Raw genomic sequence first — 27,738 nt, forward strand, 5'->3', positions numbered from 1 at the left:
TTTTTGTTGTTCATTCCTACTAGCATATACCCAGTACCAAGAAGGGACCCTGGCACATGATAGGAGCTCAGTATTTGTCAAATGACTGAACGCATGTGGAGATATGTGGTACAGCTTGTGTCAAAAGTAAGTGTACAACCTGTCAAGCTATGCAGTCCAATTTAGAAACCAGTGGCTCCATATGGCTACTAAATTACGTACGATTAAATAAAATTCAAAACTCCTGTCTCTCAATTACACTTGAACATCTCAGGTGCTCAGTAGCCACAGGTAGCTAGAGAGGATTGCATTGGAAAAGGCAGGTACAGGACATTTCTATCATTGCAGGACATTCTATTGGATAGCGTGCTCTAGAACTCAACTGCCTGCTCTCTTCTACTTACTAGCTGTATAAACACAAGCAATTAATTCTTTCAGTTTTGTGATCATTGAATGAGCAAATAGGCTAAAGCACTGAAAACAGGGCTAGTGTATAGTTCTTAATTGTTAGCTAAAAATGCTTTCATATTGGAATGCTGTCCCAATTCAAGGAACTGGGTCCCTAGACAAAATACAGTGTGTGTGTGTGTGTGTGTGTGTGTGTGTGTGTAGTTTTTCCTGTGGGGTATAATAATAAGACGAGACTGACAAGGATAACAATTTTGAGTCTGCAAAGTCTAAAGCCACCATCCCCCCCTTAAATCATGACAAGGGGTATTCATACAATTGAGGGTTGTCTTATAATCAGACCTGCACCTCAAGACAAATTATTGCTAAGGATAGAGATGCTCAAGACTAAAGGATTCATATGGTCTTTGCCCTCCTTCACACTGGGAACCTGGCTGTAAAGTGCAATGCCTGTGAGCATTTAGATGTCCAGGGGCTTCGACAGGCAGGCCACGTGCTCAGAGTGAAGCGCCCCAGCCCCCTGCTGCTGCCACACTTTGTTTGATCTACTTCAGCAGCCACCGCAGTGACTGAGGTAATCCCACACCTTGCTCCCCTTGGAGAAGTCCTGTTGCACCTTTTTAATTTTTCTCTTTTCATTATCCACAGAACTGCTTGAACTTTGCACTTTGCTTTGGGGATATGGCTTGATCACTGATATCATATAAGACTCCTTAGGAATTTTTTAATAGGAAAGTTATTTTATAATATTTTATTCATTAACATAATGTTCAATGAATTATTAAAATATATTAAGCATTATATCTTTTTGGCTAAAAGTAAATTTTGTTCACATCAAACCATAATTGTTAAATGTATACTTTAAGAAGATAAAGCTTGGCATCTACTTGAAGTATAAAACATGCCAGTGATCTGTAGCCGGATTTGAAATACATTTTAGGTATTTAGCAAACAGAGAGAGAGCATCTGATGGTTTGGCTCATTTTGATGACCAACATATATTTCTGAATGTGATCCTAGTTGTTGCTAAGCAATAGATATGCACATATAAAATGATCCATAGAGTGTTCTGGAATATTGAAGATCGATACATTGTGTTATTCCTTGGCACTTTTAAATGCCAAATAAAGTATTTTCTGACAGTTTCCCTGTTCTTCAGTACATCTACTGCATGGTCAAACATGGCTTATTGCTGAATCTGGAGTATGGGTACGCAGAGGTTTCTCTACACTCAAGAATCAAGGGGAACATTTTCAAGCTCTGATGTCAAACAGCTTGGCGGGGGGTGGGGGGCAGTATACTATGACAAAGTAGATGCAAACATACTTTGTAACATATTCTGAATGAATAATAACCTTGGTGGGCTTTCTATTAATTTGAGATCATTCAACCCTAGCATTTTTACTGTAAATTGTCATTATTGTATTATGGTCTAAATGAGAACAGCATACATAATCAGAAACTGTTCTTTAAGCAAATCTGGACAGGGAGATCTTGGTTTAGAGTAAGACACACATTACTCTAAGTAATTGAATGTTTCAAGGATTCTTCTCCATGACAGACAGATATTAGGCTGGCTGGCTTTGTTGACCTTTAATTCACCTTTGTAAAACATAGTTTAAAAAGACAGTCTAGCTCATAAAAGAAAACAGTTGAGTTGTAAATCCACCAATTTGAGATTTTTATAATGGCAATACTGATAGATTTTGACCTTTAATAAAACTTCTACTTTCATTATTTAAAAGGTTCTACTCTTTTGTAATAAAAGAACTGTGATATGTGGATATTTTATGATATACTTATTTTGGTTAGTTTTTTGCCTTGAGTCACTGACAAAATTTTTAAAAAGAGGTTTCCCCAGTGAAATTTCAGACATGTAAGCATACTGAGAGGAGGCATAAGGGGAAATGATAATTTGCTTTACCCATGACTCTTTTCAGATACAACGTATTCTGCCAATGCCCATGCTTACATTCCAATGAGTCCATTTCCAGAGCACACACTGTAGTGACCACTATCTGTCTTAAATGGAAAACATATGGAAGCCAATGGCTGTCTTCTCACTTGTAAAAAGCATTCATATTAGCATACCGCAAGATGGGCTGAGCCTGGCAATTAAAGGCACAGATGGTATGTTGGTAGCATCAAAATTTCTTTAGAAACAAAAATGGGCAAACTTAAAATGTAAAACAACACATAAAAACTAGACACCTCATGCATGTAATTGTATATTTATTTCTCTTTTTAAAGAACACTCCTTAATGTAATTCAATATACAAACTTGGTTTCACAGAATTATAATCCACTATATAGCACAAAGATAACCCAGGTTGTGTGTGTGTGTGTGTGTGTGTGTGTGTGTGTGTGTGTGAGTGCACACACGGGGGTGTGTGTGCACATGTGGTACCCTCCCTTTCTGCCATTCCTCTGGACCTACAAAGGCTCTGCCCACCTGTGACACTAACCAAAGCCCACTTTGAATGTCATATACAAAAAACATCCTGCTCCCACAAGTTCTTTCCCCTGGAAAGCTTCTTCCTCCCATTCCCCCTGAGATAGCCAGAAGTGTGACACTCTTCCCCTCTTCCAAAGGGCAAAGTGGCTTCTCCTAAAGCTGATGCCAACCCTGTCACCATGTGGACTGGCTGACAGGAAGGGCTGTGAGCAGGTAGGTCTCCATGCCTCTTCCCCGCTTCCACACCCACTCCTCAGAGTCCAAGAGCAACCCCTTTGTAGTAGCCTTAGTTCAGTCACCATCGCGTGCAGCAAGAACCAAGGAGATTTCTAAGCCCAGGTCTTCTCCATGGGCAGCGCCCAGCACTGCCTGCCAAGCCACCGGGCCGGCCGATAACCAAGCTCTACACAGTCCCATGTGCTTTGTCACTTTAGTTTTTAAAGACACCCTAGCATAAGTCTGTGGCAACCTAGTGTCCAACTGAGTTACATAAAATTGTACCAGTGATGCACTTGTACATATTTACATGGGGCGGAATGTTTTCCCATATTTTTAGATGAGTATATAGATCAACATGTTCACATAAGACCAAATACTTTTAATATTATTTATAACTGATTTATAAAGCTTTGAAAAAACTCACAATAGCACATTGTTTACTTTAATGCTTTAAGGTACTATCAGTTTAAAATCACAATCAGCACTTAAGTTATAGTCAATCCAGCAAACAAGAGACAAAAAAATTTACAAGAGTTAAGAACTGACTGATACATCCTTTATCTTTTTTGTAACTAATGCATAAGTGCAGAATAAGATACTCTAGTTTAAATATCTTGTTTACAATATACATTTTTGTTCTAGTTATGCAACAGTAAATCCCATGCTTCACATAGAAAAGCAATCCACAACATTAAGAAAAAATGTACAATTTATGAAACAAGGTAAATAAATATTAGTATTACAGAATCAGAGCTGTACATAAAAGCTGTTCAGTTTTAATCATATAAAAATATGTTTTAGTGCAACCTCACATATATATTGATGCTGTTTTGCTTTACATCATTTAGATCCAAGTGTCCAAAAAAGGAAAGAAATTACATTTATTACAAAGCAGATACACAAATTCTAAAATATGTACAAATTACTGCTAAAAAATGCTTATAAGAATATAAGCAAAGTAAAGAAAAGGCACAAACATCTGTACAGTTTTAAAAGTACCAGACCCAATAGGTTAATTTCAAATTTTGTTTTGGTCAGGCTCATGATGACTCGTTAATTTACCTATTCTTTTGCTATAACAAAAGTATATATAATAGCAAACTACTGTAACTCAGGACAGGCATGCTATAAACTTGATTACCTCTATTTCTAGAAAAACAAAACAAAGTAAGAAAATGTGGAAATGAAAGTCTCCATGCATCTGAGATCAATGTAGCTGACTCTTTTCCGACGAAGGTTCTTTGCCTTCCTCTGTGCTTGAAGGTAATTCTTTGCTGCCGTGAAAGCCCGACGGTTGGTCATCCCTACAACTCTTGCTGTAAAACGTGGAGTGAGCTAATGCAGTCTGTGATGTACCGAAGTTGTCCTTTTCACCATCATGCAAGTCAGTGTGGGCAGCTGAGGAACAGGGCTGGCCTGGCTCAGCTCCACTAAAGTGTCTAATGCTAACATGTGCACTTTCCAAGGGTTTCTGGTGGGGCTCCTGCACCCGCGCTGGCTGGTCTGCCCCAAGCAGAGCGGCCTCTTCTGTGGCAATCCGGAGAGAGGCAATGGCTTTTGTACAAGTCTGTATATTCTCCTCCTGTTCCCTCTCTGTTGCATTTAAGCTGTCTTCCGAAGTGCTCTGTTTCATCAATAGCCGAGGAGAGGAGGGCATGCTGGGTGGACCAGATGACTGCAAAAGGTGAGGAGATGGCTTCTCGTGCTGCTTAGAAATAATGTAGGGATCCTTAGCGAAGGATTCCCCGGAAGCTCCTTTCTTCTCCTCAGAGCCCTCCATTGGCAGAGGCAATGTGGGTGGAGGATGTAAACCAGAGAGGGTCGGCGGCAGGGAGTGAACCATTTGGATCCCACCAACGGGCACCATGGGGATAGGAGCTCGTACTTGTTGCTGAGAGTGGAGTGGAAGATGACTGAAGACATAGTCATTAGGTCCCTCAGGGAAGAGGCTGGAGCCCGGATGTTCATAAGCACCTTCTTGGTCTCCATAGAGACTGAAGTAAGGAACCTGAGGTATTCCTCTTCTTAGATTCTGCATTGGAAACAGAGAGCACAACAGTTAGGACCCACTGTTCTTCATGCTTACGTCAAACTTTTTCATTCATTCACGCTTTCACTGGTTCATTCAGAACACTTTAAAACTACCTGATCCTTTGATTAATTTTTCATTTTCAATACAAAAGAGATATCTGTTATCTTTTAAAATCCTTGAATGAAGCTGCCCTTCTTTGAAAAGTTACTTTACTTTATAAACAGCAATGTGATAAAACATGCATGTGTTTTATACTAGGTACAGAGACATTTTAACTCTGCTTTTTTCATAAGAAAGAATGAAAAGGAAATAATGGAAAATTACTAGAAAAAGTTTTCCAAGCAAAAAAGCCCCAACAATAGATTTTTAAATTCAAAAGAAATTTAAAATATCACCATCCATTTATATACTATGTAGAATTTTAATATTTTTCTGAAGTGTTAATAAGTATAATCAAAGTAACAAGCCTGAAAATTTGTATTAAAAAAAAACGTTTACCGAGTAGATGACAAAATGGTGGTGATACACAAACTGGTTGCTCCGAAGTGCAAGTTATTAGTCTAATAAAATGAATTCCTGCACAAGAGACACCCCAGGTAGATGACCAGAGTCTTCACCAAATCAAGGGTGGGTTTTATAAGGAAACTATCCATCCATCAGATAAGCAGTTAACACTAAATACTTTGGGTAGTTACAGCTCTTACTCAACTATACAGGTGGGAACCAAAGACGACTATGTCTTAAATCCTCTGTTTATATTACTACTCCCATTTACATATCTTCTCATAAATTAATGAATTAAAGATACTTAAAATTTTTGGCCAGAATTCCAGGTTTCATGGTTTCCAGCCCAGAAAATGGAAAACTTATTTTCTATAAATGTTTCTGTAGCAAAACACAATTTAGACTGTGAGATTATCAGGTTTTAATGAGATTATGTGGTTTTAATGACTGAGATTCATTCTTTTAATGGATTATCATCAGTTTATTGTTATTTTTTGAGAACTTAAATTCAAATGGAGATAAACATGTCAAGTATGGTAGTAATCCAGGAGACAGACAAAAAAAATGTTCTCATTCATTTCATGAATGCTTCAGTTCTAAAACTCAAGGTATGCTTTATACCATTAATGATTCATCCAGTTCTATTTAGATTGTGAGACCGGCTCAGGAATGATAAATTATGCATCATCTCTGCTACTCTGTGCCATACTTGGCCTTAACCCCGCTCCTGGCTCCAACTTATTCAAGCTAGAAACAAATGATTTGTCCTGGAAGTGCAGGAGAAATCATGTAATCATCAACCCTGTAATCACAAGGGCCTAATAAGTTAGATAAGAAGAGAGTTTTATGGTATGAAAGAGTCATTATATGCTACCAAAAAAATCCTACTTGTATTTGCTTTAGTTCCGAAAAAGGCACATTTCCTTTATCAAACACCAATTAAGGTAGAAGAACTGTAATGCCTACAATAATCCTTGAAAATAATCTAATGACATCTTCTTTAAGTCACAGTTGTTACAGACTCAAAGTTTAAGATGAAATGTGGTTTGCTTATTTTTCCATTTTGCTTTGGGTTGCTATTCCATGATGGCCATTGCATACCCCTAACCAGAATGGGGTCTGGGAGGGAGCCTGAGAGAGAGAACTCCCATTGCGTGAGATCTCTCACTCAAGGCTCTCGAAAGGAATGATGAAATTGTAAAACTAAAATTTATTCATTATGTTCAAATTCCAACAAAACTGTATTTGTGTTAAGAATAAAAGTGTCACATTTAGACCTTTACTGATCAGAAAATCAATGATTACAACCACAGAAGTTAGTACACAAGCAGAATTCCTATCAGGTAACCACACATCTTCTCTCTGCCTATTCACCCTTTCTTCATCCTCCTAATAAATTCTCAATAAGGTGTTTCTACTTCAGTTTTTACTCCATTTGCAACCCTATTGTGTTCTGTAATTTATGCTTTGTTGTTGTGATATGTGAACAAACTCACAACTTATTTAAATCTCAGTAAGAAAAATCTTGATGTGGAAATGCAAATAATGAATTCATATGTGGGTTGTGTTATATATATCTCCCATGTACCAGATATATTATCCCACTCATCTTTTCAACAGTGTCAGTAGGCCCTCTGGAAGCAAATGCTAAGAAGGAAGGATTGCAAGAGGTTTCACTGGTTGGTGTGTGTGGAGGTGGGGGCAGGAGCAGAGGAGCTAATGATGGGAAGGTAACGGGGAAAGGAAGCAAGTGCTCAGCTTAGCTGCGACCCATCTGGGCTCAGGCATTGGCTGGGGGTTGCAGAACAAAGCATGGTCTTGGCTTAAAAACTGAGGTGTACCCTGAAGGAGCTAACAGCAGGAAGTTTTCAGCTGACTACATTCCTTACAGCTGAATGTCAAGTTCTTTCCAGGACCAAAATCTGCTTGGATCACCTCTCTAGCTGCCACAAATTAGGAAACTATGACCAAGAGGTTAAGTGACTTGCCCAAGATCACAGAGATAGCAAAGGAAAGAACTGAATGTGGACTCTTTCACTGGACACAGTGTTCATCTACAGTATGTACTGAGGACCAAGACACTCTTTTGTCTCCTTGCTATTGATCTACCAAATCTTTAAAAATGGAAAAGATGAGGACAGAAACCTTAAAAATTTCACCCTTATCCTTGAACCTCATATAGTAGACTTTTAAGAAATATTTACTAACTGAAAAAAAAAGACTTACCTTCTTATTCTATATATCTATGTATCTATCTACCTATCTATCTAGTCATCCATTCATTCTAAAATTGAAACTAACCAGGGGGCATTAGGGCAGAAACAGCAGGGTAATAGGGACCCAGTGATTGCATATCATCTCCTCCAAACCTGCTCCCTGGGGTCTACCACTCAGACTAATAATGGGTGTAACATGCTGGGCTACAAAGTCCTTTCACACCACAGTCACTGTCTTGTGAGCCCTTGGTCAAGGTTAAGCAACCAGACAAGGTATTGCTAATAGCATTTCCATAAAAACAAAAACAAAAAAAACAAAAACTATTTCAGCGGTAACCCAATTTAATATTTTCAAACATTATTCAGAAGGGTGAAGTACTCATCAAGTACAGCAATCAGGAGAAATACTTCTCATAGCATTGCCAGTTTTATTTTGTCTGGCAACAAGAAGCTCATGTATACATCACAGAAAGATGCAAATCCTCCTTTGCCCCTCAAAAACTGTATGATAAAGCATAAAACTGTTTGGGATCAAATGCTTCTGCTTTAGGGAGGATTCCCAGATTTGTTCCATCATATCATGTGACCAAAGAAGCGGGCTATTAATTCTCTCAAGATAATTACACTGGGTAATAGACCAAAGGCTCAGCACTTGGGCTTCATAAATGGCAAAGTCTAATAATTCTATTAAATATCCAGGTGAATTGGGCATAGATGCAAAAGTTAGATGAACTCCCTTAGCCTACTTCTCCAATTCCTTTGCCCGAGTTGATTGTGAGTGCTATTATTTTTTAATAACAATACTGTGTTGGCACTAATGGTTTATTTTTTGTTGTTGTTGTTAATCCTCATTTGAGGATATTTTTATATTGAGAGAGAGTGGAAGGGAGGGGGAGAGACACATACAGAGAGAGAAACATCGATGTGAGAGAGACACATCTATTGGTTGTGCCTCAATCATGGCTGGGGATCGAGCCTACAATTGAGGTATGCGCCATTGACCGGAATCGAACCTGAGACCCTTCAGTCCGAGGGCTTTATTCACTGAGCTAAACCGGCATGAGCAAGGCTTATTTTTTGTGTGACTACAATTGACTGAATATACTCCAACATCTTACTAATACCACAGTCTCAGTCCACCTGACCAGTTCAGAACAGGAGAGTCACATCTCACACATACCACCAGCATCACTGGGTCTAAACAAGAGAAAGCATTTTACACCCAGATGCAGTGTCCTGGCACCTGAGGGCTTTATCACTCTTTATTTATGCTGCAATAGCATTAACTTCAGATTTCTCCTTTCTACTTAACACCACCAAGACAGTGGCAATGTACCTCTTTTTTTCTTAGCTACGTAGTTTATTAGCTTGGCAAATAAATCCCATCCTGTTTGCTATACATGTTTCTGCAATAGTTACAGCTTGAAAACTAAGTTGATGGCAGGCTTGTGAAAAGAGGATGCTGGTGGCAGGGGACTAAAAAGCAACACCAGGGAGCTTTCCTAAAGCTGAAAAATTCAAAACCTAAGCTTATGATTCAGGTTGGTGAAAAGGTAGTAAGAGGGAGGCAGCTGGCCACCAGGGCAGTGAGAAGACAGAGCTGGGAGCTAGCAGGGCTTCCTTTGGCTGTGAAGGGCAGGGATGAGCCACATGACAGAAATTCAGAGCAAAGAGAGAACAGCAAAGAATAGAGACCACAAAACAACAACAACAAAACACATTTAAAGCAAATAAATTCAAGAGGTAGCATTCCTCTGTTGATGCTAAGTAGCTGCTTCATTCATTTTTAAAATCCTACACAAACTGAAAGCAACATCAAGGTCTTCCCTGCTATGGAATGAGGCAGGGCGTGTGCTTTTCAATGCATTTGCATTAAATCCCCTGCCTAAATTTAATTCATGTTTGTACTATTGTTTTAATTTACACCGAGGGCATATCATAGAAATCTCCTCTGATACTTTCTCTTATTGCTCTCCCAAATTCCCACTCTCTTCGGGCCCCCATCTCACTAAGCAAGTGCCCTTGGTTAGCAGGAGATGGAAGTAATGGTAAAACGCACACATATATGTTGATGCTTTTGATTTATAAACATACAGCGGGGATCATTCTCTCTTCTCCCAGTCCCTTATTAGTGTCACATGTTCACTCATTGTGAGCAAGGTCATGCTCAAGGTAATGAGTTTATTTTTCAAAAAGTTATTGAAAGTCAAGACTAATACCTGAATCAGAATCCTTACCTAGCAAAGAGTTATATAACTATGACAACTAAATACCCCCGAGAGTGTCTGTCTAAGCATTCATGACAGTCCAAAGACTTTATCTTTTCTATTCATGTCTAAGTTTCAGCTCATGTTTATAATTAGTTAAGCTTAGAAAGCATTCAGGAAGGCCTCACCTGTTACCAGCTGGAATGCACCACTGCTCTGATGCAATACTACTACACTTGGGGTAATGCCACAGCCATGTTACTGACAATAGCTTGTGATAAAAATGTCTTCCTGCTATTTTCAGTAACCGAGTTCACGCCTCCCCAGGAGAGAGACTCATGTTATAAATTCCACACTAGTGTGTTATCAAGAGGTTCTCATGCACCATGACTTACATATTAAAAAGAAAAAGCTACTCATACTCACAGGAGGCCCCAATACAATTGGCTCTGCTTGCAAATACTGCCCCATGGATAATGGTGGGTTGTGGTATAAAGCCCTTCTGGGAGATGGTGCTCTTATGGAGGTCATGTATCTTCTCTCTCTTCTGGGAGAGAGGTCTCTTCTTGCCGCGATATCTTTCCCAGGTGACAATGGCCTCCTTGGGGACAGATGCCTTCTTGGTGAAACATCTCTTTGTGACATCTCTCTTCTCAACGCAGCTTCCTTTCTTGGTGAAAGATGTCTCATGGGTGATAGATCTCTCCTAGGTGATAAGTGTCTTCTGGGTGATAAGTCTCCTTTGGGTATCAGATACCTCTTTGGTGAATTATCTCGACAGGGTGAAGAATCATATCCCGGTGAGGAATGGTGGCTTGAGGGAGAGAAGTCCCTTGGAGAGGAGCTGGGCTCTGAAGACAGCATGCACTCTTCATCCATACAACTGGGTATGTCTAACCTGTCTTTGTCTGGTTCCGAGTCTGTACTTTTGCTCTGGAATAACCTCTGGTATTCTGTCATCTGGGTATCTTCACATGAGTCACTCGGTGTCATAAGCTGAGTAACCTGAATACTTGGCAAAGTAACCAAATAGCTGATCAATGAAGAATGTCCCAGGGAACTATCCGAGGGAACCCCATGGGGTACGGCGCCAACATTCACAGGCAAGGAGGAGAATCTAGGAGGCTGAGGACTGGTGCTTCTTGATCTGGTTTTTGGTGTCAAATCTCCCTGGTCATCAAAGTCATCATCATCTTCGTCATCATCATCATTATCATCTGCATCCTCACCATCCGATTCTTCGGCATCTGAGAATTGATGATCAGTTGAAATGCTGGACATGCTATGCTTTTCAGCTGTTTTGTGTAAATCTTCAATCGTTTCTGAAACAATTGAACAGAAGATATTGGAGTTCCAGATCCAAACATCAAGATTAGGAGCTAATTTAGGCCCAGTCTCTTTCCAAAAGCTTTCCTCAACCCTCCAGCACCTGCAGATAGTTCCATCTCTGAACTCCTGACACTCACTGGACATATCCCTCCATAAGCCTGCATTGGTTCTTATCTTTTATGTACCTGTCCTATTTCATCCCACCTTACAATAAAAACTCCAGAGTAGGACCTTATAACTCAGATATCACACCACCTATAGAAAACCCTCAACAAATATGTATGTAATGTTGTAAATGATAATGTTAGAAAAAGTAAATAAAAGCAACAACCTCTCTCTACAGGTATGAGCTTATGTGTAAGGGGAGTATCTCAGGAGGTTTGGCGAGCCTCAGGTTTTCTATTGAGGTTAATGATGTTTTTTTTTCCTCTATTGTATTTCCTCTTAATAGGAAAAATAAGACATTAAGATGCTTTTCAAATTTCCCAGAAAGTTTTATAAAATGTACATCCCTAACACAACAAAAGTTGGATTTCCTTTATGGTTCTAGATAGAAATATATTCTTGGTAAGACCTTTCTCGCTTCCCACTTATGAACTGAAATGCATTTGCTTCTTCTCAGTAGGTTTCAAGCAATTCAATATGTCAGACTTCTTTTCTATATTTAGTATTTAATAAAATAAAATGTGATCTTTTTTTAAAAAACACATCTAAACTTATTTTACCACCGGCCACAAAGCTGAAGCATACATAGTGAAACAGTCCACCAGCTAAATGATAAATACCTGCTTCCTCGGTTTCTGTATCATCCACTGAAGTCATTGAGACGCCCAACTCCAGGCATTTTTTCATATGCGCTTTAGATTTCATATGCTTCGTCAGGTTTCCTAGAAAACACACACGATAAAATAATTAATCTGTTACCAAAATGTGATGATTGCTCCAAAAGTCACTTGAGATGACAGGGATTTGTTTCTACCCACGATCCCTTCCTTCAAACAGAAGAGGGACAATCTGGTTTGTGAAGATATTAAGCCCTGAGGGCTGTGGCCCAATCTCAGGTTTTCTTCATTCTAGAGGACGTGTTGACACCTAGGGTCACATCTTTTCAAGGATAGACTCCAAGCAGGACAGGGAATCCCAAGCTTTCCTGGCTGAGAAGGGATCCAATATCTTTGGCCCAAATGGGTCAGCCTCCTAATTCTATATAATAAAGAGCTAATATGCAAATGGTCATCACCCCATTATGCTGTAACGACTGATCAGCAGGGACCTGAGGCTGTGTGGTGCCTGGCCAGGCCAGCGGACCTCAGGCCATGACCCCCACCCAGCAGGGCTTGACGAGGACCTCAGGCCATGCCCTCTGCCTGGTGGGGCTTGATGGGGCACCTCAGGCCACGCTCCCCGCCCCCCCCCCCCCACAGGCGCCAGTCCGCGGGACCTGAGGCTGCCCCCCCCAACCTGGTGGAGCTTGATGGGGGACCTGAGGCTGCGCCCCACACCCGGTCCCAGGCTGCACCCCCTGCCCAGCGGAACTTGATGGGGGTGGGGCCAGCCAGGTCTGGGTCTTCTGCAATTTTAAGGCGCACGCGGGTGGGCGGGGACTTGACTCTGGGTCTCGCAGCATGCCCCAGACTCTGACAGGAAGGAGATTTTCATATACATTTTACTAATTTTCTTTCATCTCTTAACACTTCTATTATAGAGAAAGGGCAAATAGCAATATTAAAATATTTCTTCTAATTAATTCCCTTTTAATGTGCACAAATTTCATGCACCGGGCCACTAGTATTCCATAAAAAGCCAAACTGTGTCACAATCTCAGAGTAACTTTGCAATGAAATATTATCAACACAGCCACCTCCTGGCACTGATCTGATATAGATTAGACTCACAGGATCCTAACTAGTCAGAAGAAAAAACGAATCCAAACTAATGTTAGGGACAACCCTGTAATGAATTCAAAGAATAATAGGAATATTTAGCTAACTGCTTATAGGGAATCGTATTCTCAGTATTGAGCATCTATCTGTCTGACATATGTTGGCATACTTTATGACAGCAGTTTCTTCTGGGGCAGCAATAATGCCTTTTTACTTATCTTGAAACTCCCATTATTCTATCAAAAAAGAAAAAATTTTATGTCACATACAGTATGTATGATGATGACACAGAGATATATAATTATGTGTGTGTGTATATATATATATATATATATATATATATATAGACACAAATGTGTATGTAAGTTTCTGTAGATTTATATAATTGCTATATGTAATGTGAGAAATTATGAAAACACTGATCTAATCACTTTTGACTTAGGATCTATGAAAAAAATATATATATATACTGATCCATGTCATATATAGCTTATCAAAAGAGATCCAGAAGTTAATTGTTGTAAAGGCCATAATATTGTCTAAGCCCTTTGATGCTGCTTTAGCAGTGTACCAGCAAGCACCTTAATTTAAAGGAAAGGCTCATTGAATCTAGGCAAAAACCCTCAGCCTGCTGAGATAGTTTGTTCCCCTTGTAAGGGTGTTTAGTTTGCTATTAATGTAATATATGAGTCACAATTCTAAACTAGGACACTGTTGTTTATTATTTCACTTATATTATTACAATTTTTTTTAAAAAGCTCAAACATTTTTGTAAACAAATCATAGAGAACTCTAAAATCTGAAAATTAATTAAATATAAGTATAAATTAATAGAAACTACTTCTGCAAGGGAGCTAGGAATTGTGTATGTGGATGGGTGTGGATGTTAAGTGAGTCAAGATAATTTATTTAGATCTTAATATGTGTTTCTTCTGTATTTTCTTTCCACCCATTTCAAGGAGGTGGTCAGGCTTCGAGCTTTCATCTTTAGGGAAGGTGTGTTGTTAGAAATCTGGCTCTGAAACAACCCCACCCTGGCTTTGGTTTATTGGACTCTTGAACTTCTGAAGGACTTAGAGTAAGAAGAGGGGAGCTGAGTGGCAGGGGGAGGGCACTGAAGGAGTGGCCCGGGCCTGAAGGAAGTACTGGTCCTGTGAGTGTGCTCCTGGTCTGAGCTCAGGTGTCTGGGGTTTGGATAACAGGATCTCAGCCGGAGGTGAAAACTGGAGGGGATTCCCAGAATGTTTTGCTCATTTTAAGATTCTGAGAAATTTTCACATTTCCAAATGGGCAGAGTAAACTAAAATAATGACCAAGAATAAGTTATTTCCTTCTAAACTCCAAGACAATGGTTCAAAGCCAAATTTAATTTGATTTCAAAAAAATCTTTAAAATGTTTCTTCCCACAGTGTTTCACACAGCTCTACCTGCAGACAAATCATATGTCCAGTGAAGATATATCCATTGTAATGACTGGCAGATTTGCAGTATATTTTAAAACTAAAGTTTATATTTTCTTATCTCCCAGGAAGTCTCTTAGTGAAATTCAATATGAAAGTCTTGATGCAAAGGTGAATGATATTTAAAGGACATTATGTGTATTTCTTTTGAAAAGCAAATGAACATTCTCTTCCCCCTTTTCTGGCTTGTTAATAAAGAAAAAACAGTTATATTGAGAGGTTACACATTTATACTTCTGACAAACCACTGAAACAATTCAGGATTTTGACTATAAAAGAAAATAAGTACACATTTCTCTAGCAAAGACTGTATTTTCTCTGATATTTACTTTTCTTGATATGGAATGGAGTGGAATGCAAATTTAAAGTTAAAACTTTGGAAAATGATGTGAGGCTTCAGAAGGGTGAGAGGTGTCTATAGGATCCATTAGTACTTCTACAAAAAAACAGTAAAATGTGCTTCTACAAAAGCCAAACCACCTCTAATCACTATTGTTTGTATTCTGAGGACACTGGGCTTATGAACACTTTCATGATTCTATAAAATAATCTTACCTAATAATAGAGAAACATGTAAATTGACCATACCTCCGCTACACCCACAGCCAATCAGAGTGAGTATGCAAATTAACCCAACAAAGATGGCGGTTAATTTGCATACATACCTGGGTCCCCGGAACCTCCTCGGCACCCAGGTCACTCCCAGCCGGCCATCGGGCGGAGGGTTTAGGCTTAGGAAGGGGCCGAGCCTGTGACCGGAGGGAAGGGGATAAAATCAATGGAAACATATCCTCAGGTGAGGATAAAAAGAAAAAGAAAGAAAGAAATGTCATATCCTATAAAAGACACATCTTGAAAATCCTTAAAGAAAGTTGTCATTTTTTCATGGTGAAGGGACTGGAGTCTGTGTTGATGAAAATACCATGGCGGCTGCGGTGACTGACAGTGGCTGCAGCAGCGGGGTGATGGGGCTGGCACCTTCCACTGATCAGCAAGGTTGCCTCCCGCAAAGGGAGGCCAGACTGCAGCTTAGGTCCGCTCCCAATGATGAGCAGGTCTAAGCCATCAGTAGGACATCCCCTGAGGGCTCCCTGTATGTGAGAGGGGGCAGGCTGGGCTGAGGGACCCCTCCCCAGTGCACGAATTTCGTGCACCAGGCCCCTAGTAGAAACACAATCAAAGCAAACTTCTCCTGTAAAATACTTTCATATGAAACTACCTGTTAAAAACAGATTTAGAAAACACACAGAATATCATTCCAAGGCAAGTCCTAGTTATGGCCTGAGAGTAAGCAATTGTCTCTGTGATGATAAATACACAGATCCCAATCTATCAAATTTCTATGCATAATTAATGCTACTGTGGATGGAGGGGCCCACCTGGGAATCTGTGGATTTCTACATTATTTATAATCTTGAAACTGACCATGGGCACATGTTTTTTCCCCCAGCTGCTGCTTTGTTTTCCTAATGCTACTGCATGGATTGTCTCCCTGCAGTATTTCAATACTGGTGCAAAGATTATCTAGATCACATAACATTTCCAACATGAAGTAATATCTATCCAGGCAATTCTGAGCCACTTCCTTCAGAGACAACTGGCCTGGGCCCAACTCTATATAGCTCTTAAGTCGTAAAAGGAGCCTCACTGTCTCATATACATCCTTTGATCACTTGCATGAAGGAGGAAACACATTTCATGGGGTCCTATTTTCACAAACAAAACCTATCTTATTGTTGATGAAATTTAGTTATAAAATGGGATTGGGAATCCAAGGTAGCCATAAAATAGTGATTTTCCTCTAAAAAAAAAAAAAAAAAAAAAAAGATCAGACCCATACCTTTCGTCTTGAAGGCGAAGTTACATAACTTGCATACATAAGGCCGGACATCAGTATGAGTGCGAATATGCTTTTTGAGCATGCTTGGCTTCTTGCAGCGAATCCCACATTCTTCACAAATATACTTCCCACGTCCACGTCCTCTGACATATACATAATCTTCATTTGACTTATACCTGTTTAAAAAAGGGGAATCCAGTGTGTTTTCAAATTCTTTAGCACGTGATATATATAATCAAACCCAAAGCTAATCATTTGCATGGCAAATTTTTATGAGGAGCTTTTACAATTATTCAACCTTACTGCTATGAAACCTATGAAATTTGTGCAGTAAATGCCTGAAAGAGCTAGATAATAGATTTGGTATTGTAAACAAAATGGACTTTCTTCTACATTTAGTTCAACATGGAATTTGCTCTTTTCTATTAAGTATAATATATGGACTTGCTACAGACTATTAAATGGGCTTATAGAAGCCTCAAAGAGCTGTGCCTTACTACTTTTGGATTCTAGTAAAACTTCCAAACAAGAATCATCGAAAAAGTTCTCCCAACATATTCAAATCATCATATATCATTTAGTAATATTACATCATCTAAGATGTGCATGCACAACACACATACCCCTCCAAATTTGCTAAAATTAATGTAACTGATAATAGAATTCTTCTTTGCAAGTTTCTACTCTATTTTTACAATCCTGGCACGAGAGTGCCTTGGAAATTTCTAGCTTACACAGGCTGAGCTGAGCTCACCAACTGTTGTCTACAGATTTTATCTGCTCTTCCCAAGGACTGAGAATCTGTATACAAATGGAGTCTAAATTTCAAGTGGCCTCTGGGAGATACTGTTACATAATGAAAACTAGAAATTCATTTTTTCAATCAAATTTGCATTGGTGACCAGGAGGATTTAGTTGAGAGGTTTGAAAGGATGTCTAATGAAATTAGTTAGATGAATAAAGTCTTAGGTATTCACTGTGATAATCTACAGAAGAAACCTACCCAGTGCTCAAACATAATACAAAGAAACATAATCTGCCATGGAGTAGGGTGACATTCTATTGAATAAATCAGTGAATATTATTATCTCCTTATTCTCTCATAAATCACAGCAAGGCTAGAATTATGGGTCTAAATGTCATTCTTGGAAAGATATTCCTTTTGAAGTGTATTATTTATAACTTCAAAAGGTAAATTGATATACAAAATGTCCTTATTCACTGGGGATTGACTTAAAGGCACTAGATTTCTAATTTTCTACATTCTCATAGCACTGTAAACTTCTCTGTTTGTACCAGCTAATCCATCATCAGGAATAAAAGCAAATTCAACTTCACTCATCCAATGCACTGAAGAATTTTTAAGAGAGAAAAATCCACACATGTATTTAAATACCAGATCTGCCATAGATACTATTTAATCTTAACATGATCTACTTTTTGGTTAGTGCCAATCCAGGTGAGATTTAAAAAATGAATAGTTAATTTTGCATGATTTCAGCTCCTTTAAATCTGTCCTCTTTTACAAAAAAATTCCAGTATCAACTTGTTCTTCAAAACTGTTTTAGGCTTGCCGAAACCGGTTTGGCTCAGTGGATAGAGCGTCGGCCTGCGGACTGAAAGGTCCCAGGTTCGATTCCGGTCAAGGGCATGTACCTTGGTTGCGGGCACATCCCCAGTAGGAGGTGTGCAGGAGGCAGCTGATCGATGTTTCTCTCTCATCGATGTTTCTAACTCTCTATCCCTCTCCCTTCCTCTCTGTGAAAATCAATAAAATATATATATATATAAAAAAACTGTTTTAGGCTTTATCTTTTATCTCACATTGTGTTTTGTCATAAAGTAGAAAAGAACCTATAGATGCAAAATATCTTTCACCTATTAATTTCACTATTCTCTCCCACTAACTAGATGAAATTATCTAAGGAATATAGAATAAAAGAATTTCATAGAAAGCTAATTTTCTTTGGAGAAGGATACTTTAAACTTATTGTAGCCCATCATCATAGTTTATTGGAATACATTTTTCCTTCAAATAATATAATTTTATTTTTAATGTCCTAACTGATTAAATTGATTCCAGAATGGAAATATAGTAAAGTTCTGTATAAACTATAATTCTATATTAGAAAAATCTATACAAATAAAATATTTACCAACATACCATTCTGCACACCCATGAATCTACTTGATGTGAGAATTAATAGATTTTTGAAAAAATAATTAAAGGATATGTTTAATTAAATTCTAAACCTATAAATTAGATAAAAAAAAAACACATACCCTTAAACAACTGGTCAGTAATACTTTTTTAAAAAGTTATCAGTTTGTAATCACCAAAATAAGAGTTGGTACTACACTGCTTGAAATGAACCTGGTCACCACCAGGCAGAAATTGGACCACAGATTAAGGAATGATTGGGACATAGCCTATAAAATGGGGCAATGAAAGGAGGAAGAAATGAAATACGGGCACAATCTTTTTGGGTCATCAAAACACAGCAATAAAATGTTCACATACGCTTTTTCATTCGTGTCCTTCGTTAGTGGAGATGGGCTCCCCAAAGCACACAGTAACTGTGAAGGTCTCTCTAATCTAGTACAAGTGCACTGCTATGAAGACTGCTGAATGTAAGAGGGTTGATTCAGTCACAGGGACCTCTCAGTCTCTGAGGAAAGATAAAATCTATATTTCTCTCGTTTGTATCAAAAGATGAGGGATGTCAAAAAATAGCGAGACAAGCTTCATGACTATATATGCAACTACGGTTTTAGTGAAAATACTCGACATCCATCAAAAGAAGGCCAAACCTAAGAGGGAATCAATTTTAATCATCCATCTCCAAACTGGTAATCTATGTGAGAAATCAATATTTCATTTCACTAAACATTCAACATTTTATAGTCAAACAGATAACATTATTTTGTCCTGTAAATATTATTGGAATAAATTGATGCACATGGAAATATGTAAGTTATAGATCTGTTGTACAGATAAGGCTGGTTACATCATAATCTCCTAAATGTGGTTAATGTGCTTTTAATATTTTTAAAATTTTAAAAGCAAAAATCTGGGTTTTTCTCCCATTGACAGGATCAAAGATACATTTCCATCAAAATCTAAAACTAGACGTTACACATATGTGTAATTTTTCTTAACTATACAGATAACAAAGTCATTGGGCCTTATAACTCATGTTTCTACTACTCGGAATTTAACATTTAAAAATAAATTCCTAAAGACAGAGAACTGTCACAGACCAGAGGAGTTTGGGGTAGCATGACAACTAAATGCAATGTGGTCCCCTGTCTGGAGCAGGAAGAGGACATTGTGGAACTGGTGAAATCCTAATGAAGTTTAGAGTATAGGTAATAAAAGCAATAAAACAAACAAGTAAATTAACCGGTGCCTATGATTATACGTGAGTGTGCATGATTGCATTTCTGTAAGCATAGAATAAAAATATGTCCTCTAATAGCACAACAAATGCCCATAAAAAATAATATAGAAGAATAAAACTTTGAAGATTCCACCAACTTAGTCAATTTCATACTAAATTGGAGGCATAAAGATTTAAAGCAGAGGTTCAAACCATATACAACAGGGACATGTTCATCAAAAGCAAGTCATGAAAGCAAGGACATGAACTCATTATCTACTACCAGCCAGGCTTCAGAAATGTCAATAGAAAAGGAATTCGCTTTACCCTTCCAACCCGAGTAGATACCACTTTTCCCATGCAGGCACTCAGGACCATTTCCTCTGACTTAAAACTGAATCTTTTCCTTTTGCACTTATGTTTCCTTACCCTCCTTCAAAGATTTTAATTCGGATTGGCTCAGCTTGTTTGGATCCAATATCTTTCTCTCCATGAATATCTCCTTTCCCTCTTTCCTTTAAGATATTTCCCACTAGTTTCCTTTCTAGTTTGCTGCCAAATAAAAAGGACGAATCAGGCTTCATCTGTAGGACAAGAAGAGAGAATCATTTCATATGCTTTCTCTAAGACAAAGGGGAAGCCCACATTCTCTGCTCTTCTTTAATCTCTAAAAATTAGCCTCAATTCCACACTAAAAGGCCACGGGCTGGTTACATAAAATAAGGGATAAAATCAGAAAAGAATGACACTGTCTACTGAATAAATTTAACATTTTATTAAAAAAAAATACTCCTCGCCTGGCCAGTGTGGCTCAATGGTTGAACATTGACCTATGAACCAGGAGGTCATGGTTCAATTCCTGGTCAGGGCTCATGCCTAGGTTGTGGCTCAATCCCTAGTAGGGGGTGTGCAGGAGGCACTGGATCAATGATTCTGTCTCATCATTGATGTTTCTATCTCTTTCTCTTCTTCCTCTCTGAAATCAATAAAAATATATTTTTAAAAAACACTCCTTTGGTACACTAAGAAAAGCTTTAAAAACAAGTTTTATATTCTGAAGTAGCAATTAAAGCTATCTTTATTAATTAAGGAAATATTTTCAAAACTTAATGAAGGAAAATGGTAACTGAAATAAGTAAAATATTTTAAACCCCTCATGTACTTCTTTAATAACTTAGCATTAAATTCCCAAATGTCTCTTGTTAATTTTTTTTTTATAATTTCACATGTAAGGCATTCATTGTTCATTTTTTGAACAAACCAGCTAGTCACCTGGGAAAATGAGATTTGAGAGAAATACACAGAAAAGAAATTTTAGTAAAAAATATTGTCAGTGGGAACCAGCGCTCTGAAATTTGCCAAGTTCAATTCTGACACCCTGTCCATCTGCTGCTTGATCGTTCCTTCCACTCCCTGCTCTATGTCCCCATTTCACAATTTCCTGAATTCCTCGCATGAAAAGGAAAGTCACCCTGCTAGGTCATTAACACAGGTCAGGAGGAAGAAGAACCCAAAGGAATCATTCTCAGAGGTAGAATTTCCTGGTACTTGGGTGGAGGGGATACTTGCGGTTTGGACTTTTCCTGGGACGCTTATAACTGAGCTCACACCAATGGCTTCTCTTACCCAGGGGCAAGCCTAATGCTGCACAGGACTCCCCCAACACAAACCTTCATTTTATTTGCAATTTTTAGAATGCCCTTCACTATGTATTCTGCTCAGCAATCAAATCCACAATGCAGAATGCTTTCAGAACATCCATTACCTGAGCAAACTGCTTCCAAGCACTCGATGACGTAAGCTTGCCGGTTCCGGGCCTGTGCATAGCAGCCAGAGTATAAATTTCTGCGGTGATTTTTTGCTTGGACCTCAGAAGAGCCAGAGTGGTCTTGGTGTTCAATCCTGATGGGTTTGGGTTACAGGAACTAATGCACCATGAAGCATAAACCGAGGATTTGAAGGTGGCCTGTTGCACATAATTGGGTTTTGTATAATTCAAGAAGCACCAACTCACAGTAGTTGTTGTCCGCAGACTGGGGAACTGAAGAATCTGCTGGAAATCTGCCACATCAGTGAAAAGAAGTGTCGAGTTTGCTACTTTCCTGCTTGGCCCGGAGGCCATGTGGACCAGCATGCCAATGGGCAGCTTCTGGCCCCTTCCCTGCTCTTCGAGCTGACTGTCTCCCGGCGGCAATGAGGAACCCTGTGGGCTCAAGCTCATATCGGAGGCTGTCTCATCAATATCTAATTCATCTGAGGACTCTTTGCTCTCGGAAGGCCCACTGGACTTCTGCGAGAGAGAGGGTGCCCTGGAGCTGGGAGGGAATGGCTCCCTCAGGAGCGTGCTGGCAGAGGGATGGTCTTGAGATGAGGAGGGGGACAGTGAGGAGAAGGAAGATGACCCCGACTGCAAGCCGTCCTTTGGCTCAGAAGCACAGCCTTGTCGAACCAGCTGGGGTTTCTGCGGGCGGGAGAGATCCTTTTTGATATCTGAGTTGGTTAGCTCCACAGCACTGAGCTCCTCCACAATCTGTCCGTACATCTTTTCTTCCTTGACCCTTTTCTGTTGCTTCGTTTCCATGAAGAGTTCTAAGCTGCTGGCTGGAGAGAGCATCCGCTTACTACCTCCCAGGGAGGCGGCACTGTCCGAGGTGGAAGGTAAGCATAAGGGAATTGAGGATTCTAAGCCGAGGGGTAAGGTTTGAGGTACTTTCCAGATGGGGTATTTTTCCAAGCCTGCGTGCTGCCCCAACACCTGGGCAATGTTAAACCCTATCCCTTGCATGGCCGCATTGGTTACCAGTGTTCTTTGGGTCATATTCTCGTCAACTTTGCATATGACAATTGCAGGACTGTTCTGCCCAAGTATCTGAGAGATGCTTGTGTACATGACACTTCCATAGGATGGAACGTGGGTCTGGATCCTAACAGGAACCACTGTTCCCGGTAAGGACTGCAAAGGCCCAGCGGTTGCCGAGGTGAAATCTTCTGGAAGAAGCTGCTCGGAGGGAGTATCCATTGACTTGGTGCTCTGGTCCGACGGAAACTTTGGAAGAAGGTTCTTTGAGTGTAAACCTGATGTTCCTGAATAACACGGGTAAGCTTGCTCTTTTGTGTGCGCATAATCAGCGGCTTTCTTTCCAGTGTGCTCTGCAGCGTACTCGAGGGGATAGCTAGGATGGATTTCTGCCTGGAAAGGAGGCTTGCCATAGCTCTTCTGAGGGTGTGGCGCAAGGGGAGGTGGGAAATGGGCCTGCCACCAAGGAGGCTGCTGAGTGGGTAAGTGGACCATGCAGACAGTTGGATACTGAAACTGAAACAAGGCATTCTGGATGGGAGAAAAGGGAATCGCCTCTTGGTGTGGAAATAAGTGTGGCTGTTCAGACAAGTGCTTGCTTGTCAGATAGGACGTTGGTTGTAGCAAGGGATTCCTCAGAGCTTCTTGGCTGTCCATGTGCATGATCTGTGGTTGGGCCAGGTGCAGTGGTCCTGAGCTCAGCTGGGCACAAGGACCCACCAGCTGCTTCCCTGGGTCCTCTGTCTGGAGAGGGGCGTGGTGCCACGTGGATCTCAGGCCGGCGTGCAGGTGCTCCATCTGCTCCTGCTTTACGCCCAGGTCCGTCCCCGCCTCGCCCTGGGCGATCTCAGGAGAGCCGCTGAAGGAAGCCTGCCGTACCAGGAAGCATTTCTTCCTCTCCCGGGATGGGGAGACCGTGGAGGCCGGCGCCCCTGCCACCGGAGCGTGGGACAGATTCCCATAATCAAATGATTTGCTCCGAATTTCTGGGACTTCCGTTGGGTGCGGGCAAGGCATCTGCTCAGAGGAGCAGCGCCGCATCTCTTTCTGGTGGTGGTGACCCGGGACAGACAGCGAGTAGGAACCAGCGGGGACCGTCAAAAACTCCGAATGCTTCCCAAACTCATCTTGCTTACCCGGTGCGGCAAGCTTCACGGTTTCTTCTCTCTCGAAAGACATGGAGAAGCTGGAGCTGTGGGACAGGTTGCTTTCCTGGCTGGGGCTGCGGGAGAGGCCGGTGCCTGTGGACTCGAAGCTGGATTCCCCGGAGGAGTGCTCCATGTCCGCCAGGCGCAGCCGCTTCTTCTTGGGCGGCAGCTTCTCGGCGGGGAGCTGGGACAGGGTCTCGCTCCTCTGGGGCCACTGGAACTCCTCCACGGGCTTCTCCGGCTCCTTGCTCTGGGCTTCCTTCTCCTTGTCTGGCTTATCAGGCTCCTCCGTCACGCGGATCTCTGGAACCTGGATGTTGTGCTGGCGGACCAGCCTGGGCTGTGCGTGGTACGCCTGCTGCGGAGCCTGCTGACCAGGGGACGGCTTCCCCCCACTTTCTGCACTGTCCCCCGGGGGAGCCCACTCTGGACTCACCGGGGCCTCTGAAACCTCGCTGTCACCCGTCTCCGAAGGAGAAGAGGCTTTCTCCTGGGCGCTCGCCACCAGCTCTGATGACTCAGACCTCTCAAATGAATTGGGTCGGCTCAGAGAGTTTGTGTGTTGAATCACAGAAATCACATTCCCTGGAGGTTTCCTGCCCCCGAGGTCTGACATCTTCTCTGAATCAGTGGCTGAAGGTAACTCCTCTGACCCGAGAGATGGGCTTCCCGCTGGCAGGTGGGGTCGACCCGGGTCAAAGCGCTCCGCGTGGCCCTGGGAAGCGCTCTCATGCCCAGCCGCGGCGAACCCGCTTCTCACGCCTTCCTGCATCTGCAACTTGGGGTCATACTCTGAGGTCATGATGCCCACGGGAGCGCCGACAACGCTGCTGCAGATCATGGGGGTGTCCTCCTCGTCCCCGACACTCTTCTCTTTCCGGCGCTTCCTGTTTTCACACGTGGTTCCAAACAGGGTTGGCACCCCCTGCGAGGGCACCGAGGGGTCCACGAAATACTCTCCGCCGTGCTTGAACGAGCCTACGCAGGAAATGTCCCTGTAGCTTTGCTTTGGTGTTTCAGAGTCGTCCCACTTCTTGTAAGGTTTCCGGCAGACGTCGTAGTCATAGCCACCCCTGTCCCCAGGAACCAATTTCTTTTCCTTCGAGGATGAACCTGAGATGCTCTTTAACAGCCTGCCGTGGTGTTCCGCCTCCACGTGCCCCTCCTGCACTGAAGGCAGCTCAAACGCAGCTTGTCTTCTGAGCATGCGCTGAGGGGGGATTCCCACAGTCCCCGGGTAGAACACGTCATCGGAACCAGTCATCCTCTCATCAAATGAGTGGCTTCCTCTTAAAGAAGGAGGGACACTTAGATTCGTTGCTGAAGAAGTTGGCATCGAGTTGCTTCGAGTAAGGGGTGAAGAGTCCACAGGAGCCTCTAAGAGAACCGGGCTGCTGCCTTGGAAATTTGCAGGATAAAGTTTTCCTTCATTCCTGATGGATGATGGGATAGTCTGGGATTGCCTGGACTCATTGTTGAATTTAGTGGATTTCAGCATGCTTGTCTGACTGGGATCCAGCTCGCCTTTGCTTGGGATCAGGTGTGAAGCAGGATCTTCAAACATCTTGACGTCTAACCTGGTGTTGACGTGAGGTAATGGCTCCATCATCCCCTTCCTCCCCATCGTGGCACGCTCCTGACTTGTGGTTGTAACACTGAGTGTGTTTCTGGGACTAAGCCGACAGTATTTTCCAAAGATGATTTCTTCATAAGACTTTGCATTTGTGTTGGGGGGGCTGATCTGCTGCTCTGCACTTTCTGAGCGAGAAAAATAACCGGAGTCAGTGCTTCCTTTACTGTGCGGGCTCAGAAGGTTTAGAGATGGCTCAGAATCTTGTCCTTTCTTCTCGGACAGCCTTAGTGCAAGTTTCTGTTTCACCGTGTGAGAGTCATCAGCCTTAGTATTTAAAGACAGATTGGGCAGCATATCAGAGCCAATATACTGAGAGCTTTCATTAGGCAAAGGAAGCCCGCTTTTAGGAATAATCAGAATCGGCACCTTCATGGGACCTCCCAGTGATTCTTCCAATGACCCGTGGAAGCCCCCTCTGCTGGCAATGTCCAAAGGGAGGGGTGGGCCAGGACTCATTTTGTCAGAAGCCTCAACGAATAAAGAACTCTCCTCATCTGTGTCTGTACTCTGTTCACCATCTGAATGTATTTCTGCTTCTACATCAATAAAACCAGCCTCGAGGTCCAATTTAGAGACAGCTGACTCTGTGAAAGGGACCAAGCCTGCCTTAATTGCATGGGCATGCGACTTCCTGTGCTTGTACAAATTGCTCTTTGTCTTGAAAGAGAAACCACAAGGTATACATGGATATGGCCGCTCCCCAGTATGGGACCTGATGTGCTTTTTCAGCACGCTTGGTTTGGCACATGCCCTGCTGCAGTAAGGGCAAATGTACTTGCCCGGCTTCTTGGGTTTGTGCTCTTTCTTGTGAGCATCTTCTGACTGGTCGATACTTTTCTGGGAGTATTGGCTAAAAGCAGGGTTCAAACTTGAAATCTTTTTTCTCGGATAACCACCACTGTGGCCATGGATCGGAAAAGGAAATAAGTCCTCAGAGGCAACAGATGGCAAAGGGCCAGGGAAAAGCCACGGAGGGCCTTCGAGGCTCTGATGTGGCTTGTTGCTGTGCATGACGCCTTGTGGCACTGAGTGCTGAGGGAAGGAGAGTGAATGTTGGCATGAGTAAGGACTCGGACGGTGCAGTGGGTATTGCTTCTCTGTGACGTGCTGGGCCACCTCGCTAGGGGAGGCCAGTTTCCCAGATCCGAAGAATTGTGCTGATGCTGTGTTTCCGATTTGCTCCGGATCTATTTGTGGTTGCCGCTGTCCGTCTTGACTGCCAAAAGTGCTCATCTTAATAACAGCTGATTGTTCCTGTCTCCATCTACCTGACGCTTTATCAGTTTCTCCAGACCTTGAGGTAGCTTTTTGTCCTAGAGCTGTGTCCCCAGTGTCCATTTTGTTACACAAGATCTTAAGTGCTAATTCGCGTGAAAGCCCTGCAGATTCATGGAGTGTCTCCAAAGCTGTGCGTTTCAAAGCTTGCTTGCTTCCATGTTCCAGGGTGTCTGCAAACTTGCCAAATGCTCCTTCTCTTTGGAGACTTTCACACTCACCCCGCAGTCTATGGGCAATAAATGGTAATGTCCTTAGACCAGGGCTATAACACAGTTCTCTCCATTGTAGCAAAGTCCATCCAAAAGCTAATGTAAATCTCTAAAAATTTCTTATGGCATTTGAATATTTTCAACTAGGATGAAATTGGGATGGTGAATAGTCTAGGAGAAATTCTGCCCATCAACTAGAGCAAAGTTCAATTGTCAGTTTCACTGAGATAAAATGATCTGTGGGAATAAGAAATACAAAGAGATTGTCAAAAAAGTTATCAAGTAAAAAAACCAAAACCATTCCTAAATAACCAGGCTGAAATTGGATAAATTAAAAATGACTTTCACTCTAATAAATTCTTTTTACGGCTGCTACATAATTTCCACAATTAAAGGATATTAATAGCAAACTTAGCATTAAGTCATAAGTATAAATCTCTTCAATGCTTGAATTGTGGTCTTTCTTTTAAATATACCTTAATTTTGGTTAGAAAAGAATTTAAAGAAAAATTTTGATAAATATTATTTATGAAATCATAAAAATGTTTAAAGCCTTCATTGATATAAATTTAGAGCTATTTCTAACCAAGTTCTATGACTTGTATGCTGGTGTACATATTTCTCTATGTAGATGTATTTTATAGATTAATATAAAATGTATATTTATAAATATTTAATATAATGCTATCCATATATAAATATATAACATAATATATAATATATACTATAGATATAGTTATAGCTTAAAAACAGTGAATTAG

The 27,738-nt window shown here is 41.1% G+C and overlaps 1 protein-coding gene across 2 annotated transcripts in view; it reads right to left on the bottom strand.

Annotated features, from left to right (window-relative positions):
* Positions 1-2,602: 2,602 nt before the first annotated feature.
* HIVEP2 (HIVEP zinc finger 2) overlaps positions 2,603-27,738 on the bottom strand; it is a 186,008-nt gene continuing 160,872 nt past the window's right edge. For both annotated transcript variants that reach the window (XM_080666811.1, XM_080666812.1), the window contains 6 exons: positions 21,678-27,214; positions 20,342-20,496; positions 16,533-16,708; positions 12,135-12,236; positions 10,447-11,342; positions 2,603-5,093 (listed from right to left, as the gene is read on the bottom strand). In XM_080666811.1, the coding sequence (XP_080522937.1) occupies positions 4,269-5,093; positions 10,447-11,342; positions 12,135-12,236; positions 16,533-16,708; positions 20,342-20,496; positions 21,678-26,828 (7,305 nt within the window). In that variant the 5' untranslated portion in view covers positions 26,829-27,214 and the 3' untranslated portion in view covers positions 2,603-4,268. The remainder of the gene's footprint in view (positions 5,094-10,446; positions 11,343-12,134; positions 12,237-16,532; positions 16,709-20,341; positions 20,497-21,677; positions 27,215-27,738) is intronic.

Source organism: Plecotus auritus (assembly GCF_963455305.1).
Source record: "Plecotus auritus genome assembly, chromosome: 4".
Lineage (NCBI taxonomy): Eukaryota > Metazoa > Chordata > Mammalia > Chiroptera > Vespertilionidae > Plecotus > Plecotus auritus.